Genomic DNA, 22,334 nt, shown 5'->3' with positions numbered 1-22,334 from the left:
TTTTTATTCAAGTTTGAACTCAAATCTTCCTATCCACCCCGAACTCTCAAAGAAAGCTTTCCCTGATGCTCTAATCCACCATCATTTCTAATCTCGGAATCTAAATTATTTTTCATTTTTTCTCTGTGGTTCCTATCTTTCAGTTTCATTTGATACTCAGAAGGACTAAATCATTATATGGACTATGGCTTTGGTAATAGTGGACCGATATTAATAGGACTGACAGTAGCAAAGTACATCAAACTTCTTAACACTGTCACAAATCCAGACAAGGTCAGGAGTTGTTGCCTTCCTACACTGTGGTACTTGAGGCTTTCTCCTCTCATAATGGATTGATGTTTAGTCATTTTCTCATGGTCTGGTACAAACAGGTCAACACAAACATTATGAGATAATTAACAGTTAAAATAGCTGCTGTTTACTGAGCACTAGCTCTATGGTAATTGTCTTTCAGTCATTGTTTAACAGCCTCTTAAGGAAGATATTAATATCTGCTTTGCAGAGAGAGTCTGCAGTTCAGAGGGGTTAAGTAATTTGACTAACGTCACATGACTAGTAATTGATAGAGGGGGAGTTCAAGCCATTTTCTGACTTGTAATTGTGTTATGCTGCACTGTCTAGTTATGTGTAGGTGTGTACAACTTATTATTGTTAGTTCCAGATAGGAATGAGTTCTGAGGCTCAGAACGAGATGCTGGGCCTGCTGCTGCTGTTCCACCTGTTGTGTAGTGAAACATGAAATTCAGTTTCCGGCTTTCATTTGGTATCTTTTCTGAGCACTGGGTGCACGCTCAGTTTATAAAAGCCCCACAGTTCTTCAAGTCCATAATTAAACTCCAGGTTTGTAATTTTTCTTTGCTATGGAAAGCCTTGCAGTGTGACTCTTTAGTTTCACCTGGGAAAGGGTTAGATGATAGACGTTTCTGATTTAATGAGCAGGTTTCATGTTAAATGTTGCCTGATTCTGAATCTCTTATCAAGGTGGAGACTGTTCCAAGAACAGAGACTATTAACGACAAGGAAGCTGATTTCCTTCAAGTTAGTTCCTATATGAAAAGTTTAATTATGTATAGTGCAATGAGTTTTAAGAATGAGGTGATTGTGTAAAATTAAATTACTTGGTTTTAAAAAAGCAAGATACTAAGACCTAAAGAAAAACACTGCTGTTTGCTTCTTATACACAGATGACTTCCATAGTGTGAAATAAACTTTAAGTATTTTAAAAGGCATAAAAATAAATACAATAGACTAATTGCTAAATGAGATCATCCTGGGGACTTGATCACTTAAGTTACGACATTGCTACACATGAAAAGTAGGGACGGAGCCGCAGATGGACTAGATCTTTTGGCCAATGTTGGGTTGAATGAGACTTTTGATATCTCAGCCATACTGAATAAAGTTAAATTCCTCTCCTTCGTATCTTTTTGTTGCTGTTATTTATTTTTACTTATTTATTTGAACTGTAGCTACAGTTAGAAAAGGTTTCCTGGGATTAGGAAGTGTAATTATTTAGGCAGCAAAAAGTTGTTTTAGAAATTTTACTATCATTAGGAGGAAGCTTTAAAAGGCTGGAATTCCATTGTCTTGTAAGAAGTAAGAAATATTTATTGATTCCCAAATGGAGCTGAAAAAAACCTTTCCTCTTTTAGAAAGTTGTGAATGACCCAGCGAGAGCTCTAGTAAGCTTTACTGAACCAAGCTGCTAATAGTTATTTAATGTTATTCTTCAGTGTGAAAGAATCTCCCTAGATTTTCCTTTTAATCTCTTTGAATTGCAGGCTCATAAACCTCTCTGATGAGTCCTGCCAGTGTTTTCTTAGATCCCACCGTTGAGACAAAGGAGCCACAGAATTCTTTCACCTCTTGTTGTCAGACAAATCCAATAGAACACAAGGTCAGAAGGGCCTGTACTTCTAAAGGTTGAAAGATTCTTTTCCAAGTAACCACGTAAATTATTTGATTTTATCATTATATTCCTCAGGAATCTCTCTTTATAATGCATTGCTTTCTGTATGTAAATAAATTTGGATCTTTTTCTTGCCTCCATATTTGCCTAAGCTTTGAGTACAGCACGGGGTATGAATGAACATGCCCACCTTAGGAAAGGCTGAGCCCATTTACTTCAAAAGAACTAGGAATCATGTAGTGTAATTGGACTTAAGATAGAGTGCCCAAGTGCCACGCATTGCATTTTCTTTCCAAGTGGCCGGGTTTGTGTGTTTTTAAGTTGTTACCATTTTGGGGCTAAGATTCCAGATTTAAATCTTGTATCTCTTCTTTTAATTAAATCACTTTCTAAGTCAGTGTATGTTTTCTCAACATTTTTACTAGTGTCATGTTAACAGGAAAACTCTGAGATAGAATTTACATTTTTGGATACCTATTGAAATAATTTCATTGTAATGAGCAAAAATATTTATAATATGTAATACTTGAAAGAAAAGAAACTTCTCTATTTTGCAGATGCCATGCCTGATTAGTAGACAATTATCAAAGCTAATTACTGGGTTCCTGTGCGTTACTTTACAGGCTAGGGAGGAATTAGGTTTTCTAATTATAACTACAATGGTGGACAAGCAGAGATCATTCTTTAAAAAGAGAAAAAAAAAACATTGATTTGTTTGTGCTCCTTCCTTGTAATCGTAGTTAGGGGGGAAGTTGCTGTTGCCCCATTCCCTGGACACCTGCCTCTCAACAAAGGCTCGTGGTCACCTCCCCACCCCCTACATTTAGATTCACCTTTTACTTGTATGTAACCCCTCTGCTCATTATACAGTTCTCCAGGGATCCAATTTTCCTTGAGTTAATCACCCCCAGCCTTTTTCAGAAGTTGTTAGATTACCGTCTTTTCAAGGAATACACACTTTCTTAGGAGGCTTTTAACTTCTTTCCCCTAACTTTTGTTTCCTTATTTCTATTAAAAAGTGTAGCTCTTGGGGCCTCAGCACACTACCTTTAAAACTTTTTGTTGAAATGTATCATACATGCAGAGAAGTGCGTCAATCCTAAGTGTCCAAATTGATGGATTTTCACAATAAACCCACATATCTAACAGCACCCAGAAGGCCCCCTGTGACTCCCTGTAGTCACTGTTTCCTCCCACACCCAACCCCACAGTGTCACACAACAACTCGGTAGTTTTGGCTGTTATATTTCATATAATGGGGGATTGGATAGTGTGTTCTCTTTTGTGTCAGATAGGACTTTTAAAGCCAGAATCCCCACAGAAACTTGGACTGTTGTGTCTGCATAATATTAAATAATCAGATCAAATACATAGATGTTTAGACAGCCACAGAACATGAGAATATTTTTAAATATAATTCTTTTAACTCTGACCTTGGGCAGAGTACTAAAACCATTTTTGCACTGTTTTCCCTCTTACTATGAGATATCATCTAAGTTGACCTGTCAACAATAGGTAGCTAGTCTAAAGTTATTGTACATAAAGAAGAAAAAATTTAAAAAATGTAAAGGCCACTTTTTTTGAGGAGGTGGAATAATAGGTGTTCCATGTGAAGTAGTAACTAGGTGAGCATGACAGTAGCTTCCTAGTAGAGAAGCACAGCAATATGAAGCTGACTTCCTTGGCAGTTATCTTTGCCAGTTATTTCTCATTTATTATTTTCAAATAGAAATAGCATAATAGACATATATGAATGAGTTGTCTTTTTATGTAATTGCTGTATTGCAGGTGTTCAAGATAGGTTAGATTAAGGCTTATTCATTTTGTCATTACCTCTGATTTGCTTTAATTGATTTCAGAATTACTTAAGATATCGATCAGATACCCGGGAATAAAGCCAACTTTGACTGTAAATTATTTACATCTGTTTTTTCCCTAGCTACAGTCTGTTAAGTGCCAATTACCCCCATTTCTAAATCTAAAACAGTGTTTCATTTCCCCATTCAAGCAAACTTACCTTCGTCATCCTAAGACATTGAAACATATGATTAAGATTTTTTTTCCCCTAACCATGGGACTTTTAGGGAAAATTTTTAAAAAACTAAAATACTGAATAACCTACAACCAAGTGTGCTTTATATAGAACGTGGAAATTGTTTTGTTCAGAAATTATTTCGCATACTGATACAGTCTGCATAAGCTCTTCAGTGGGCACACAGGGATGGGGGAACTGCCCCCGAACACTGGACAGAGTCTTTACTCTTTGGATTTTAGGGTCAGTTTAATAGACTGTTGGTACCCAGGAAATACGAAGTGATCTAATATTTGACATACTTAATAGAAAACCACAGTGAGTTCAAAATATTGTATAATTTTTTCATCTATTTTAAAATTGTGTAACTCACCAATAAATTTTGAGCAGGCAGTTATTAAATATAATTAAATTGTAGGCATTCACACAACGGAACAAAGGAAAGCATTCTCAGCAAGGGAACAAGAGACTAGTGAGACAGCTAAAGAAAATTTCATTGGGGTGAGGGGTGGATTTTAGTAGTTTCTTTTAAGCATCGACTTCTAGAAGAACAATACAAGCACACATGAAGTATAACATGCCTTTAAAAACAAAGACAAGTGCTTATCTGTAGTGCTTTCTTTGTCCCAAAGTATACTGGTTTTAAGGAAGAGTATATGCTTCTACTACCTGAACTATATATACTCTGACTCAATTTAGGTAGAATTCCAGGCTCTTTTGGACCTTCTACCTGTAGGGAAAACTATGGCCTAGACAATAGCAACAGAACATCAACACAGTACAGTTGTATTCTGTGGTTATTGAGACCTTTGCCAGTTACTTATTCCTTTAAGTTACTTATTCCTCTGCTTGCAAGCAGTTAAAACTCAGATGACTAGTAGCCCCTTACATTTGGTAAGACCTTTATTCTTTAAGGCACTTTTAGCCTGATCTCATTTGATTAGAACATCACCCTGGTATTAATCTGCTCTGAGCAAATTCCATAGACTGGGTGGCTTAAAGAACAGAAATTTATTTCTCATAGTTCTGGAGGCTAGAATTCCAGGATCAGGGTGCCAGCCAATATGGCTCCTGCTGAGGGCTCTTTTACTGGCTTGTAAACGGCCTCTTTCTTGCTGTGTCTGTATTTGATACTTTCCTTGGTGCCTGTGCATGGAGAGAGGGACCCCCTCTTTTCCTCTTCTTATAAGGCCACCAGTTCTATCAGATTAAGACCCCACTCTTATGATCTTATTTAATTACCTTCTAAAAGGCTTATCTCCAAATACTTCAGCATATGAATTTGGGAATGGGGACACAATTTAGTCCATAACAACCTTTCTGAAGCAGCTAAGAGATAACTCATTATAACTAAGGTATCTTTCTAATGTTAGAAAGCTAGTAAAATACTACAACTCAGGTGCAAATACAGTTATTTTTGCCCAACTCCATCCTGCCTTCCTTGGTTACAGGCATAGTTTATCTGGCAAAAAAAATTCCCCCTCTCTCTCTCTCACAAAAATAGGGGTTACTAGTTAATCATAGGAAAACATCAAAACCACCTTCATGATTTTTGCATGTTGCATATTTGTGGAAAGTGAGATAGTTTTGACTGTTGAAGTTCTTAAGAAGTGGACTACAAGTCAGCCTTAAAACTGCTGTCAAAAGTAGTAAACTGAGTTTTTAAATGGTAAGTAAATTACAACTGTAGTCACTGGGCTGCAGTCGACTTTTCAGTATTCTTCATGGTTATAATTAAAGTGTCAAATTAAGTGTCTCATTTTATATTTTACAGAAGACGATCTAAGAAATATGGGACCAGTAGATGCCCAAGTATATCTTGAAGAAATGTGTTGGAACGAAGGTTGGGATTATTTCTCTTGACTACAGTAAAGAAAAATATCAGAGATTTTCTTTAAGAAAAACTCATAGGGTATTTGGAAATCTTCAAAAATAGTAATAGCTTTGCTTTCTATATTATACATACGTGGGTAGTTTTAGAAATATTTTTTCATTCTAAACTTCAATTATTGATGTCCCCCTGTATGACTCATTTCCAGTTTTTTTTTTTCTAGTCTAATTAGATGTTAGGTAATAAGGATTTCATGAGGTTTTCTTTTTTAAATTACTTTGGGTTTTGGTTCACTTTCCATCTGTGTAATAGAGTGAGAGAGAGAGAGAGCACGTGAGAGTGAGCATGTGGGGAGGGAGAGGAACAAGCAGACTCTGTGCTGAGCCAGAAGCAGGGGCTGGATCTCAAGACCCTGAGATCAGGACCTGAGCTGAAATCAAGAGTCAGACACATTTTAACCAACTGAGCCATCCAGGCACCCTCTATTACTAGAATTTTACAACTTACATCTTAATTTCTCTACTCTTCTGAATTGCTCTGGTTAGACACTTCTTCTAAATAGAACCCATGAATACCACACATCCATGTTTCTCTGGGAAATGAAGAAAATCTTAACTATTTTCTAGAATTTTTATATACTTTAGCTATTTATTCAGCCTGGGGTAAAAATTCCCTAGGGGTTTATAAAAAAAAAATCTATGAATGAGTGTGGATAGGTAGAAGTTAAACAGCCCATCCTTCCTGAAACCAAATTTACTGGAATATTTTTTTTTATGGCAAATTTTTAACTTGGTGCTTTTAGGAAGGTGAGTCATAGGCTATTGACTTAGGAGGAGAATCACGTTTTGCTTATGGGTCACTAAGCTCCTAAACTGAAATGAAATCCTAGAATGTAAATTCTTATTTGCAGTGAATGATTGAGAAACTTGAGGCTTTGTGTAATTGGGTTTAATAGTTTCATCAGAGGAAACAAGAGAACTGCTATGAAAATAGAAAATACTAGTGGCATAGTAAGCTTTTGAAAGGCTTCTAGTTCATGAAGGGGACAGACTAGAATATAACATGTCATTTCTCAAGGAGACCTGCCCAACTTAAATATATTTTTTGAAAATATAGTATTGTTGCCTCATCAACTCGTATCATGTGTGTTTAATCTCTTCTTAGACAAATTAGTTTTTTTTTGTAGTTGATTTAATTAATATATTTTGTTTCCTAATGACTCCTGATATGAAAATAGCCAAAATGGTTTTTGCATTTTTTTCCTTCAGTAGCCTTTTAAAAATATAAATAAGATTTTAAATTCATGTGGATTCGTGGTTTAAGCTTCTATTGAGTTAGCAAATACAATGAGCTTTCTGATCAAGTGAATAAAACAAGATATCGAAGGAAATGTACAACATGAAATCGTCAGGTTATAAATGTGTTACTGTCCTTGGGATTTCCTTAAGTAAACCTAACAGTGAAGATACAGAAGAATCCTAATCACAGCCAGTAAATTGGTTCTTAGAAGCTAGAGTTAATCTGAAAAGTATAGGACATCCTTAGATGCTTAATTAAGACTTTTTTATAAAGATGGAAATAAGCCTTATTCTTGTGAGAGAAAATACTGAGCAGCGAACAGCTGCATGAAGCCATTATTTCTGCAGGGATATTTACAAAATAGTAGTAAGTTTTGCGATTGAATTTGCAGTTTTGAATTGTTCTTTGAAATTGAAAAGAGCAGTCTTGGCAAATGAAAATTCAAGAAAAAGTGCAATCAGCTGGACAAATAAAAAATTGTTTGAAGATTCCTTCGTAGCCATTTCCAGAATAATCTAGGAAAGTAAAGATCCAGAGCAGGAGAAAAGTGAATGAAACCCTACATGATAGACATAGCCAAATTACCATCTTCTTGATTCAAGGACAGTATGAAACAATGCATTTTATTATGCTTAAAAGGCATCCCTGAAGAACTGTTGAGAGAGTGGTTAACCTTTCCCCTTAGAGTTAGTCTGTTTTACAACTTGGTTATTTTGTCTTGAGTGTATTTAAAATGATTTCTGTGAAGATATCACTTTGTTAAGTGATAGAATAATAGAAGAAGCAACATAACAAGATGTGAATTTTTAGTGAGCATTAACATTTGGAATAATCTATGACAAAACTCCACAGTAGCCCATGGTGGCCTCTGCATTATTTACTGAGCACATGTCACTTCAAATTGTTTCTCAGTGTTCACTGAGGTGGTAAAAAAACAAGAGGGAGATTTAGCTTAAGAAAACCAATGGTTAGAATATGTACATTTTTAGACAATAATAAAAAAAATTCACTTTTGAAAGCACCCTCTACTATAATATATGATTGGCTCAGACAGGAAAGATGTTACTTAGCATTTTAAAATTAAAGATTAAATTATTTTTCTTTATGGGCAAAAAAGGCATTGTAATGAAAAATAAGAAAGATTGGGTGAATGAATTACTTCCTTACTGGTAAAAGAAACATGTAAAGTTGGCTTGTTAATTTTTCCAAAGGTGAATTTGATTAGAGAACAAATATAAAGCAGTTGAATTTTTTTTTTTAGTGACATATGATGCAATCTGAGTGTTAAAAAATGAAGTTTGAAACTGAATGAAGATATTTGATGTATCTCTAATAAAAAGTTATGACTGTAGTACAGTAAGGTGATCAGTACTTTTCTTTGATAGTCACTTCATAGTGACTGAAATGGAATGACCAGTGGATCAGAGATTGTTTCAGTTAAAGGACATGAGCATTTCAGCTTCCCAAGAAGACACTAGACTTACTAATTTCCACCATAAGTAGGCTAAATGTTGTGCCATAATCCCTTCTATTGGGCATCTCACTTAATGGAAATAGTTATACTAGAACAGAGTATTTAAATGTTGAATGTGATAAACAGTTAAATTAGAGTTTTCTCTAAAAGAATATACTCTAGGCAAAAGCATTTTACCTTACAGGAAAACATGTAGGGCTATTTGTCTCTTTCCTTCACAGTAGTATTTTGGACGAATACATTGTTGAGAGGAATGTAAAATTTATATGGATCTATAGAAAACAGTAGACTTTAAGGAAATGTCTTGGGTCGCTTCTGAGTATCTGTTCTTCTCAAGATCTTTAGGCTGTTGATTCATAGCTTTAGTCCTCTACAGATCAAGATTCTTTGGTACATAATTTTTAGAAACACTGCCCCATACAAGAAGTTTTTTAAGTTCTCATTTAAATATGTTTTATACTTACTGAATGTCTTTCTGTTTTGCAGTTTCTAAGAGATGAACTGCATTTTCAACACCTTTTAGAAATGTTACTTAGAAGCATTGGAAGCATTATTTTGGTCTTTTTTTTTTTTTTTTTTTTTTAACAGATGATCACTCTTTTTCTCTGAGTTGCCGATGTGGTGGAAAATACAGTGTTTCCAAGGATGAAGCAGAAGAAGTTACCCTGATTTCTTGTGATACATGTTCACTAATTATAGAACTCCTTCATTATGGCTGAAATTGTTCACTAAGTGGAATCCTTTAACTGTGTATTCAGACACATTGAAGAGAGCCCATTCAAGTAAATGTACAAAGCTGATAAAAAAGGATTCTTTTTTTTTTTTTTGTCAGCTCTTTTATTTGTAGACAAAGTATAAGACTGTCAAGCAAGGGCCACCCCAGATTAATAGAAAATTAATTTAGTTATTTATATGTATTTATAATTTATATTTATAAATCAGCCAAAAAGGGACTTGAATTATAAATTATATTTTATGAATTCCCATTTGAGAACTTTTGTTATTTGGTCCATTTTTCTCCTTGGTACAAAAATAAGAATTTTCCTTTTCTTTAAGCATGTCCCCTCTTGTAATGGGTCACAGTATCATCATGTTCCTTTATAGTTAGTAAGTTTCTGAAGTAACAGGACATTTCTAGCTGCTAAAGTCATGGGCGTATTGTACAAGTATCTCAAAGTCTCAGGTCATTAGGAGTAAATTAGAATCTTTGTTGAGTATCCTATCAGCCTAGTTCTCCCATAGTAAGGGCTAGATATGGATATTCATGAAGTTATTTCAAAGTTAATAAAGAAGGTAAAGTGGCAACTACCGAAAGGATAGCTTTAGAGTCAAGAGTCAAAACACTTGACTCCAGTTCTGGCACTGTATTTCCAGATTCTTTGTGTGGCTATGTTAAAGTGAGTAAGGCTTGAACACTCTCATCTGCTACTTTAAATGTAACTGAGGAAATGGTAGCTTTTAAAAAATTGTTTTTTTAAAGGTTTTATTTATTTATTCATGAGAGACACACAGAGAGGCAGAGACATAGGCAGAGGGAGAAGCAGGTTTCGTGCTGGAAGCCCGATGTGGGACTTGATCCAGGAACCCCAGGATTGCACCCTGAGCCAAAGGCAGACACGCTCAACCACTGAGCCACCCGGGCGTTCCCCCCAAAATAGTTTGAAACTTGAATTACTTTCCTTTTTATTGCAAAGTACTAATTATTAATTCTTGTATTTATGAATAAGGACCCACTGTGTTATTGGTATGATCAAATGGACATGTATAATGCTATTATAATGGACTAGCGATTTTATTTTTCTCTATATTTGATACTCTATGTACAGTATAAGTCAGAACTCATTAAAAAAAATGAAGAATCCTTTGTGGGATCACTGGAACCTTATTACTTAATTTCAAATGAGTGAACCAAACATGTGACTAAACAGCTTTTTATTAGGTCGAACTCATGGTATTTACCATTGTTTTGTACTTAAAAAGACTAGTTACTACTCTGACTTGTAACTATAGCAAAAGTACAAGGCATATTTAAGAAAAGATGACTCATAGCTATAAAACCAAAAATTCAAAAGTGAGGTTGTCATCCCTGTCTTTTCCTTAAAAATATTTTTATATCACAAAATATAGATAACTTATTTTGGATTACATTTTTATCCATCTATTTGGAACTAATGGAGCTTGTGGTTTGTGTCGCTTATTCTTTACATTTAACAATTAAAAGTGACTAAAACTAAATAGCAAATAGTTTATTAGTAAGTACATGGTTTCAGTAGCAATAATAAATTCACTTGAATAAGAGAGAACAGTCAAAAGAATAAATGCTAATCATCAGAAAATCTGTGGCCATTAGGACTGTCACGTAGAAATCCAAAATCACTCAGAGGCCAAATCTGTAAAATTAAAATGTGATTGAAGACAATTAATGAAAGTTTTGTATCCTCATCATATTCCCCTTTTTTAATTCATCCCTTTTCTCTATGCCATATAATTAAACACTTTCTCTTTATTTTCTAGTCAAGAACAAATTCTCTATATCAAAATAAGACTTTAGAAAGTAAACTTGTATATGTATGTATTTAAACTCCAAAGTATGGAACACTGATGTTCTACAAGAAATTATGTATGTGTGGTATATGGATATGTAGGAGTATGTGTGTCTGTGTTTTCTTTTACTACCCTCAAAATGAAGTATAAACCTAAGTATTTGAATATAATATCTGCATATGTGTAAAGAATCTGACAGCCCCAGGTATTCATGTGTTTTTCTTCTTATTGCTTGTGGCGAAAAGGAGGAGCCAGTGAAAATAAGCATCTTTCCTAACAGTCCTACATTTATTGTAACAATGGTAAGTCCATTACTCAATGTATTTCACTGGGATATTCCTGTTTAACAGTGTTGTTTGACTACACTGCTCTTCCACAAATATATATTAATATATGCCCGAGATGTGAATATAGTTGGAAAAATTGTATGAGAAAGAATTGAATTCTGGAGATTTAAAGGCTTCTTATAGCTAAGATAGTTTGAACTTTATTATTCAAACAAAAAAAACTACTCTTAATTACTTGTCTCAGTGGGGAAAAGGGTAATGTTTACAGCTGTGAATGAAGGCCAGCATGTCCATAATATGCAGTCACTGCAACAGTTAAGTCCACTGACAGCCTGAAAATTTCAAAATTCATTTAGATATTGTTTCTTTTTTTCCCAGCTCAGAGAAGAAAACCTTGTGTTTTAAGCAGAAAATAATACCTTGAAAAAGATACGTCCTCTTATTAGTCCATATGGAATAGGTCCATAATACCTGGAATCTGTAGAATTCTGTAGATTATCACCTTCTAACCAAACATGACCTGTCGGCACCTAGAATTAGAGAAAGCAGCCCCTTTAAAAAAAAGAAAAAAAAAAACAAATTTGGGGACTATAAATCAAAAAGCATGTCTTCTGATCATAGGGAGAAATATCGTAGAGCTCTTGTTTATAAAATACATACCCTATGATTTGTATTTTTGCTTTTGTTTCTTGCACATTAAAATATATTTACCAAATATTAGTAAGTAAAGTTTTCAGTATTTTTAAAGACCTATCTTTTTTTGCCACATGGTTCGCAAACATCAATTTGTTACACAAACCCCAAACTGAGGTTTTAAGAGATCAAAACAGTGTGACAGGGTCATTAATTTAATAGACTTCAAAAGAGGTCATTAGGATGCTGACTGAAAATGTGCCCTCCTGTCTCTAGAACAGCAGAAGCAGGGCAGCCACTCACTCAGCAACATCCTGGGGCCAGTACCAAGGCCAGACCTATTAGAGTGCTCGTGATGAACTAAATGGTAATTGATTGTGACATCAATTACAAATAATCTCATCATTTTATTGGAGTGGGCTTGTCAGAATTCTAATTAAGATCCCTGTTCTGCCTTTGTACAGGCCATATCTTCAGTGCATTATACTTCAATAATGACCATCAGGAATTAGAAGGGCCTATTATAAAATCATCAGTTGTAAAATTAATGATGGTGACCTTCTACTAAATTGAAAGATCCTATCTCCTATGTGTCCTATGTATAAACTGATAAATAACGTGTTTACGTTTTTATTCAACATCAACCATAAGAGTATTTAGAACATGCTACTTTAAAAAGATGCACTCTGTGATATGAAACATTTGTCCATTAATCTGTTCCATATACACCTAACTAATTACTCTGCAGCAATAATCCTTAAAGTAGCATTTTACAAGTTATCTTACAGTTTTTGTTACGTAAGTTGAATTACTGACCAGACCAAAATGATCTACTGCGAAGGAATTTATTTTCACTTTTCTTTTAACTGGCTATTATTTGGGGACCTTAGTGAAGAAAAATACTCCTACTGGGTTAACTGAGAAATGACTGCAGTTTTACAAAATGTTAAAAATTATTTCTTTTTAAAGACTTGATATTTTAGAGTAGTTTTAGGTTCACAGCATGATTGAGAGGAGGGTATGGAGATTTCCCACCAATCTCCTGCCCCCACACATGCATAACCTCCCCCACTCTTGACATCCCCTACCACAGTGTATATTCATTATACTTGCTGAACCCACATCAACATCATAATCACTCAAAGTCCAGAGTTAACTTTAGGGTTCACTCTTGGTGTTGTAAATTCTATGGGTTTGGATAAATGTATAACATGTATCCATCATTATAGTATCAGAGTATCTTCATTGCCCTAAAAATCCTGTGTGATGTACCTGTTATTCATGTCTCAAGACCCTCACAACCCCCCCCCCCATATTACCTTCTACAAAAACAAATGTATATATATAAGCATGTAAAATCCGAATTTCTTTTTTTTAAAAGATGTATTTATTTATTCATGAGAGACACAGAGAGACAGGCAGAGAGACAGGCAGAGGGAGAAGCAGGCTCCCTGCAGGGTCTCCAGGATCACGCCCTGGGCTGCAGGCAGCGCTAAACCGCTGAGCCACCTGGGCTGCCCATCCTTTTTTTTTTTAAATCCGAATTTCACTTTACATCAGAGACTATATAATTTTGGAATTTCTTATGTAGAAATATTTGCCCAAAACAAATCAATTATTTTCATTTAGATATACTTAAATGTTAAATCTATTTGTAGGGAAAGAAGAAAAGTTTCCTGAAAAGAGTATCAGATGTGATAAGATCACTCTTATTCGTGGAACTAATTACAGATTTTAGGGCCAAAAGCAAGACGAATTCCTATCTACATAAGTGGATTTATGAGCAGTGAAGCTTAATATTGCTCAGGTAGAAAAATGAACCCATCTAAGGTCAGAAGAAAAAAAGGAAAGAGTGTATTTGGAAAAGCCAGCTATCAACAGTCTCAAGTGCCACTATGAGAGAAGCTATGGCATATCTTATGTTTAAATTTCCATAGTTTCTCCTTAATATGTGTTTGTTTCTGAGTTCTGAAACTAGGTAATAGGGGATCCCTGGGTGGCTTGGCAGTTTGGCACCTGCCTTTGGCCCAGGGCGCGATGCTGGGGTCCCGGGATCGAGTCCCCCGTCGGGCTCCCGGAGTGGAGCCTGCTTCTCCCTCCTTGTGTGTCTCTGCCTCTCTCAATCTCTGTGTCTATCATGAATAAATAAATCTTTAAAAAATTTTTTTTTAAAAAAGGTAATAAACAGGATCCAGTATATATTCCATTTCTTCATGAAGCATTCCCCAACCTTGCCTGCCTACACCAAATATCCTTAACTGTTCAGAGCACTTTACCATATAAAGTCTGCCCTGCCCTGGGGCCCTGGATTATAACCTCTTACTAACCTGTTTGGCTTTTAAGTCTACTATTTTATGACCACATAAGCTAATAGACAGTAATAACATCATGATCTTAATTCTATACAACACCTAAGCCAAAACTGGAACTCAGATATTTGGTGATAATAATGTAAATAGAAATTCTTGTAAAGCACAATCACTTTTGTATGACCCAAGTTTCTTCCAAATTAGCAAAATAAATTGACAAAGTGTAATCTCTGGTACAATAAAATTAACAGGTATAGAAAGGAATCTGCTAAGAGAAACCCAGAACATATTACCAGAAGTTTTTGGAAGAGTATGACCCAGGGTATCCTGACCTTGTTCTTGATCGCAAGGGGTGGAACATAGGAAGTCAATAGTAGTGCAAACCAGTATATATCTGGTTTACTTAATTAAAAAACAAAACAAAATTCCACTGACCCTTAAAACCACCTGTGAAGTACTATTATTGATAGAAGTAGGTTCAAATATGGGACATGCTAGCTCCCATTTATCTGAAGACTATACATTCTAATAGCCATGCAGCCATTTATATATCCTCTACATTTCACATACTTCAATGCTTGATATAAAATACACAAATCAAGGAAACCACTTCATCACTGCCTTAACCTGTCAGTTACTCAGTTTTCAGTAAAAAATTCATAATGAAAGTATTACACTGAATACAGTAAGAGTATACAGTTTAAAAACCAATTTTTAGAGGTATATATACTTTATATACAATAAGTGAATACATATTTTAGGTTTGACACCAGTTTTGGAAAATGTGTACACCTATGTAAACTTCTAATCCCAATCAAGATGTAGGACATTTTTATCATGCTAGAAAGTTCCCCCCCTCTGCCAGTCAACCTCCTATACCTGGTACCAGGCAACTAGTGAGATCTGTTACTAGAAACGAGTTTTTACCTGTTTCTAAATTGCATATAAACAAGACTGTACTTACTATACAGATTTTTGTGTCTGGCTTTTGTTCATTTTTTTAATGATTAATCGAGTTGCATGTATCAGTCATTCATTCCTTTTTCTTTCTAAGTAGTATGCTATCATAAATCACAGTGCTTGCCCATCAATCTGTTGATGGATATTTTTCTTTGCAGTTGGCTGTTAATTACTTCAGGCGTACTATAAGGTGAGATATTCTGGATCTCTGTTGAATGTGTTGGATATTCAGTGAGCTCCGTCCACTTTGGCTGCCCTCAACCCTGTGTGAGCTCTGGGGATTGCTGAACTCCCCACTCATTCTTTGCTCAGTCTCTAGGTTTCACTATTAAGCAGGAACAATTTAGTACTCAGCTCAAAAGCCAAACGAGCACGTGAGGAGATTGGCGATCATTTGGTAGCTGTTTTCCCAGGTAGTTTGATCCATTACGTTCCAACCACTTATACTTCCCTCTATCTCAATCTCTGTCTCCAACTCAGCAAAACCACTGTGCTTGAATTTTACCTCAGTATCTTCTGAAAGACCTGACTTACAGCAGAAATTGGCGCAAGTATAGGGCTTGCCTTGTCTCCCCTTTTAGGGATCCATCCCATACTTCTGCTGTGCAATCTCTGACAACAGTTGTTTCACATTTTTGTCCAATTTTCTAGTTCTTTATGGCAGGATGGCAAGTTCAGTCTCAGCTACTTCATCATTACCAGAAACAAATTATCTAATTTTTAAGTCTTTATTATTTTTCTTAGCATACCTCATAACAATATGAAGAGAATCCTTTTGGTAAGAGCTGAAAGTTTTGATGTAAGTTAAGGGTGCCTTTGGCATCTCCACCTTGTGTCCCTTTCACTTGCATCCCATGCATGGTTTTGTTCTACCCTTTCCCTATCAAAATCTCTAGAAAAGATCTAACAAACTCAGCACACAATTATGTATAAATAAGGAAGGTTCACTATGGTATTGCTTGTATCTCAAAATTGGCAAAAGCATAAATACCTCAGTAGGTAGGGATTAGATAAAATATGGTTTATATAATAGTAAACAGCTGGTTAAAAAAACCTAGTAGATTTACATGAATACCATCAGTGAAAAAAGTAAGTTGCAGGGCAATACGTATAAATGTTTAAAAGAAACCCACAAAACCTATATATTTCAAAATTTATATTTTTATGGCCAAGTATACACTACTAAGATAATTTAAAAATATATATAAATCTTCAACTTACCATGGAGTTATGTCTCAATAAACCCATCATTAGTTGAAATTATAGTTGACTCTTGAACACAGAGGTTGGGGTGCTAACCCCTTTAGTTGAAAATTCACATATACATTCTGTCTCCCCAAAAACTTAACTATTAATAATCTGTAGACAGGAAGCCTTATTATGGACATAGTTGATTAACACAAATTTTATGTGTTATATTATATACTGTATTCTTAAAATAAGCTAGAGAAAAAATGTTCAGAAAAATCTAAGGACAAAAAAATAGAATTACTGTACTATAATATAAAAAATCCACATATACATGGACCCATGCATGCAATTCAAATCCCTGTTGTTCAAGGGCCAACTGTATTATAAGTCAAAAATGCATTTAATATACCTAACCTACCAGACATCATAGTTTATTTAGCCTAGCCCACAATAAATGTGCTTATAACACTAATGCTAGTCTGCACTTGAGCAAAATCACCTCACACAAGCCTATTTTGTAATAAAATGCAGAATATCTCAAGTAATTTATTGAACACTGAAAGGAAATGAAAAACAGAATGGCTGTATGGGTTCAGGATGGTTGGTTGTAAATGGGTCACTTTACCCTCCTGATTGCATGGGTAACTGGAAGCTGTAGCTCACTTGCTGCCACCCAGCAACACGAGAGTATATTGCATATCAGGCCAGGAAAAGGTCAAAATTCAAAATCTAAAGTACAATTTCTACTAAGTATGTATCACTTTTGGCAGTACAATAAAGTAAAAAAAAAATCTTAAGTCAAAACATCATAAATTAGGGGCCTTCTGTGTATACATACACACACACGTATTTATGCTTATTCTTTCAAGTGATACTTGTACTTTTTAAGAACACTGTTCATCATGATACAGGTTAGGAAGAGCTTTGTTGAATTAAAAAATTTTTTTTTGTCTTTGGTAGTGTGGAAACAAGACCTAAACTCCAGTCTACATCTTTGTATAGTACAAGTAAATGACTGCAATTAGCGGTATTGTCACCAGATCTCTGGATAACTAAAATATTTGTCTAGCTAAGAATTCCTTTCTGTAGATAAATGTAAAGTACAACACATTTTTGTTATGGGTCCAAAATTCAGAACCTGATCTTTCTGGTATAAGGCAAGAAATAGAACAGAAATTTTCTTTCTAACTCAAAATGTAGTTATTGTCTGGGATTAACCTTTTGGTTATCACTAAATTGGAAAGTCAAGCCAGAAAAGAGAAAGAAAACCCAGAGCAATATTATAATATAAATATATTAAATTGTAGTTTAAAATATAGAAAGAACTCCAATAAACTCATTTATAATAAATATTAGCAAATTACCAAAAATGGAAACCCTAATACCGTGCCTTAGTTCATTACTTCTTATAACCAAAGCTTTAAATCATTCTTGTTTTTCCTCTTTACGTCAGAGGTTTACTCCCTGATGTATGATAAAACCTAATCTCAGGGCTGGACAAAAGAATCAAGCCTCTAGTTCTTAACTATAGTTACTGAGGTCTAGTTAAGTGCCTCCTTTATAGTACAAGCAACAAATGTAATTGCCTCCTGGCCCGCGGGTGTCCATTTAACAAAAAGAGGCTTTGTGAATCAACCCACAGGTGTTACTTTTCTGGATTCAAGTGAAATCTGAAGCAAGAGTCCACGATATCATATAACACATTTAGTAAACTGCAATCAAATTTATTTAAGCAAAAAATATCTAATTAAGAAAAAGTTGCAACTGAAGAATAAGATATTTGTATGTCTGACCTTTCAAATATTTCAAAAACCAGAAGATCCTAATAACAGGTTGATTTTTTAAAAATTAACCTTTTGTTTGCCAGATACTTTATAATTTACAACCAACAAAGGTAGGGTGTGCGCCGGCCCTGCTACTACTCATGCCTCTTTAATGTTTCTAAAATGACTGTGAATGAAAAGGAAACAGTAGTTATGCAACAAAAATCAAAAAGCCAAGAAGGGGGGCAAAGAATTTGGAATCCTTTTTTTGACATGATTATTTTTCCTTTTCCTGAATTATAAAGGAAAAGGAGAGGGACACACATTTTATGAAAGCAATCAAAGCCTTGTTTCTTTTTGGCAAAAGCAAATGGGGGTGATATATCAGTAACACTTTAATCTTAAGAGTATTTCATTTTCCACACATATTTTAAAGATTTTGTTTTGGGCCTCATGGAATGAAAAATGTGAAATATAATAATGCATAATTTCCCTACCCTGGAAAAAAGTCCATATGATGAATGTAAATTTCATTTTACATGTCATTCTAACAATTAATGCCCATAAAGTTGTTTATGTTATTATCTTCCAGGTAATCTTGCAGGATCAAGTCAAATTACTATACCATTCTGTGGCTAATGCATAGTCTGCTTTATCATGACTTACATAACCAAAATGCAGCCATGGTAAAATGCTGTGCACACCAACTACTGGAGAGAATAATTGGAAAATGAATTTATTATATAGTTCTAAAAGATCTTCATAAAACTGGTATTAGTATGATTGATGCAAAAACGAAATTAGAAAACACCATTACAGTCAATAACTGTTGGGAGTTTACTCTTCTTATAACACCAATAAAAGCTAAAAACAAAGACACATATGTCAAAAAGGGATGCACTGAATCCTCCTAGAGGCAATCAAGTAGAAGAAGTTTTGATAACATAAGGCAGAGAAAACGCTACTAGTCTTTAAAAATATGGAAATGTCAAGTGTCAGTTATGAGTATCTTTGAAAGCAAAACTCAAGGAACAGTTTCACTAACATTCTATTTTCACTGACATTCTCCTTGTCACAACTTCTTGACCACATCTGTCGAGGATATCTGCAGTCCTGAAGGTGGTACTCTCAAATGCTAGATGCATGACAAAGGGATTAACAGGATGAGGCATGGAACACTGATTATTTCAGTGGGTGCTATTTCTGTGTAATCCTGATTCTTTTTCTTCCCATTTAAATTAGGACCTATTACTCTCATATCTGCATCATTCATGGAGACTATTATTGTCCTTGCCTACTTAAAAATGGTGCCACCTTGGGTTTATTAGCCAATTATCACCAAAGAAGAATTTCATGGAAGTTCCAATAGGCTGCAGCTCTGGCACTATAGTTTTGGTACTAGCCACGATGTGAATTCAGTATTATTAAAAATGTACATTAATTGTAAACAGACTGCCATATTAATTATGTAGAAAAGACTACCATATTTATTCATTTAATAGGCATCACAAGCATTATGTTTATTAAATATCAAATATTTAGGCTCTTCCTTATGAAGCATTCACTTCTTCACAACTGTCTACCAACTAGTTAGAAGGTATATGGAAGGGGAATGTGTTGGAACTGAAGCCAACAAATATGCCTTTCCATCACAGCCATCTAATATTAATGTACCCATCCTATAGTATTTTCTCCCTAAGATAATGGATTATTTTGCTCCAAGTTTCTTTTGTTCTATTTCTAATATAATTTGCCTGTTTTATTTTTGGATGGGTACTTAAAAGAAGCATCTTACATTCTTATTTCAAGACTATCTCTAACTTCATTTTAATATAGCCTAATGTACACTCTGGTTCTCAAATCCCGAAAGATGAGCTTAACTTAATGAAACATAAGGTATTTCAGAGAGTAGTAAATTGTAGTGGTAGGTATGTAAATAATGAGTTTTCTCATGCTCTCAGAAAAAGTCTAACCGGTGTAAAATCAGTTACATACCATATCTAATATTATGTTTCCATGAAAATTTTGATTCTTGAGACTTCAGATAATTCTTCTCAAAGTCAAAACTCATCCTTATATGGATTTATTCCTATAGATGAATGAATGTAGCTCTTTTCAATTTCCTACATCTCCTATACATAGTTGCTTCATAAAGAGATTGGCTAGAAAACTGATTTAACACCTGAAATGGTACTAGATAATAAAAGATCTGGGGTAGAAAGAGTCCATACTCTAATGAAGAAATAATTACAATAAAATATGTAGATCTGTTTTTATTTGATATTACTAATGCCTTAAAAAAACAAAACAGGATTATGTTGCAGGTTTTCAACAGTTACTTCTTCTACCTGTGTTTTATTCATCAAAACCACAACTCTCATGCACCATACCCTGGAAGTTACTTAGAATGAAATCTAGCTTTGTGAATATAAATTTCCAAGTTAGGCAAGTGGATGACATATATTTTGTTTTTTTGCAATGATGTAAGAGAATAGCTGAAGATTTTCTAAAAATATCTTTGATCCAGATCTGAGGGCTAAGCACCAGAACGTTGTTTTAACTAAGAGACTGTGAAAACAAATTATGGACATCAAGGAGGGAATAGTACAGCATCCAAATGTCATTCTGGAAAAAGCACTTGTCTTTTTTCCCACTTTATAAAGTTTAATCTTTCTTAGGCTTATTAGATACGCTGCATCTTCTCTCCATTTCCCAAATTAACATCTCTCCCAGAATCTCATGTACCACCTACTCCTATTGCTAAAGCCTGAAACCTGGCTCAGTTTTAAGCTCTTCAATTCCATTTCTTCCAGCATTCAATCCTGTCTAGATAATCTTTCTCCAAACTTTGTACTTCTTTCCATTCTTAATGTTATTATCTTAATTATGTCCAATAGCCTCCAAACGTCCTCTCCTACTAGGAGTTTCTCCTAGTCCAAACCTTCCTCTATTAGTCTAATATCAGAGTGATCTTTTATTTTTATTCTTTTAGAAGAATTTAATAATATTGGTTTCTTTATTACAAGAGATACATATGTATTTATTATTTTTAAAAGTTTTTATTTTAAGGGTGATTTTTTAAAAAACTAAGTCTGATAATGTTATTTCCCTGCTTGAGACAAAGAAGGAACTGAGCCCTGTTTACCTTTTCATTTTTATGTCTCTTCACTACCTACCCCTCCCCACTTTATGTTCCGGATTGAGAACTTCCTATTGGCAGCTGCCCAAAGCACAATGCTATACTCTCCCTTCTAGACCTTATGAATATGCTGTGTGCTTTGATCAACTCCTACTTAATCCTTTAGAATTTCAAGTCAGGTTTTACCTCCCCAGTCTGGATAAATAATGTTTTGTGTCTTATCATAGCACCGTGTATATAATTCTATTGCATCATATTATAACATGATGGATTATATCATATGGCTCCTCCAACTTGGCTACAAGCTTCGAAAGCTGTACTGTCCATCATGGTATCTGCCAGTAATACATGTGGCCATTTAATTCTACATATTATATACAATTCAAGTTCAGTTCCTCAGACACACCAGCCATATGTCCTGTGCTCAGCAGCTACATATGCCTAGTGGTTATCATACTGGACAGCGCAGATACCGAATATCCCGTTTTTGCAGAAAGGTCTATGGTATAGCACTACAGGCAGAGACTTACCTATTCATTCTCACATGCTTCTGGCCCTAAGTAAGTGCTCAGTGTTTGTGGAATTAACAAATGCATGAATAAATGAATAAAAAGGAAAGTTGTGAAGTTAATGTCTGGTGAATTTTGCTCACCCCCCTCACCCCCCACGGCTTGCTGAGCGGCATTTAAGTCTTCTCTTCCACCCTCTGTCCCTGCCCTCTACGTTCAGTGGCTCTAGCTGCTCCTGAGCACAGCGTCATTGAAGATGCTAAGTGCTGGGATCAGTTTGGGGTTAGGTACATTTGCACCCAGCGTCAGAAGTCCACAATCTATGTCGCTTACACCTACTTTGACTTTTACATAGGGAAGTCAGATCAAATTTCAAGTGTCTTCAGATGATAGAAAGTTTCTCTAATCCTTCCTGAGAGATTCATACACACAATGTACAGGAAGTAGGTCAGAA

General features: G+C 34.9%; 2 protein-coding genes across 11 annotated transcripts in view; one reads left to right on the top strand and one right to left on the bottom strand.

Annotated features, from left to right (window-relative positions):
• The window catches only part of DNAJC24 (DnaJ heat shock protein family (Hsp40) member C24), a 62,418-nt gene extending 52,009 nt beyond the window's left edge, over positions 1-10,409 (top strand). The window contains exons 4-5 of one of the 2 annotated variants that reach the window (XM_041773478.1): positions 5,716-5,784; positions 9,134-10,409. In XM_041773478.1, the coding sequence (XP_041629412.1) occupies positions 5,716-5,784; positions 9,134-9,264 (200 nt within the window). In that variant the 3' untranslated portion in view covers positions 9,265-10,409. The remainder of the gene's footprint in view (positions 1-5,715; positions 5,785-9,133) is intronic. The other variant, XM_041773479.1, reaches the window with a different exon arrangement.
• Positions 10,410-10,460: 51 nt separating this feature from the next.
• The window catches only part of IMMP1L (inner mitochondrial membrane peptidase subunit 1), an 86,666-nt gene continuing 74,792 nt past the window's right edge, over positions 10,461-22,334 (bottom strand). For 8 of the 9 annotated variants that reach the window (XM_041773470.1, XM_041773475.1, XM_041773476.1 and 5 more), the window contains 2 exons: positions 11,796-11,906; positions 10,461-10,935 (listed from right to left, as the gene is read on the bottom strand). In XM_041773470.1, coding sequence (XP_041629404.1) covers positions 10,867-10,935; positions 11,796-11,906 — 180 coding nt within the window. In that variant the 3' untranslated portion in view covers positions 10,461-10,866. Of the gene's footprint in view, positions 10,936-11,795; positions 11,929-22,334 lie in introns of those variants that run through there. The other variant, XM_041773477.1, reaches the window with a different exon arrangement.

This window comes from Vulpes lagopus, chromosome 11, assembly GCF_018345385.1.
Source record: "Vulpes lagopus strain Blue_001 chromosome 11, ASM1834538v1, whole genome shotgun sequence".
In the NCBI taxonomy this organism is placed as follows: Eukaryota; Metazoa; Chordata; class Mammalia; order Carnivora; family Canidae; genus Vulpes; species Vulpes lagopus.
This window is presented reverse-complemented; position numbering and strand designations above follow the sequence as displayed.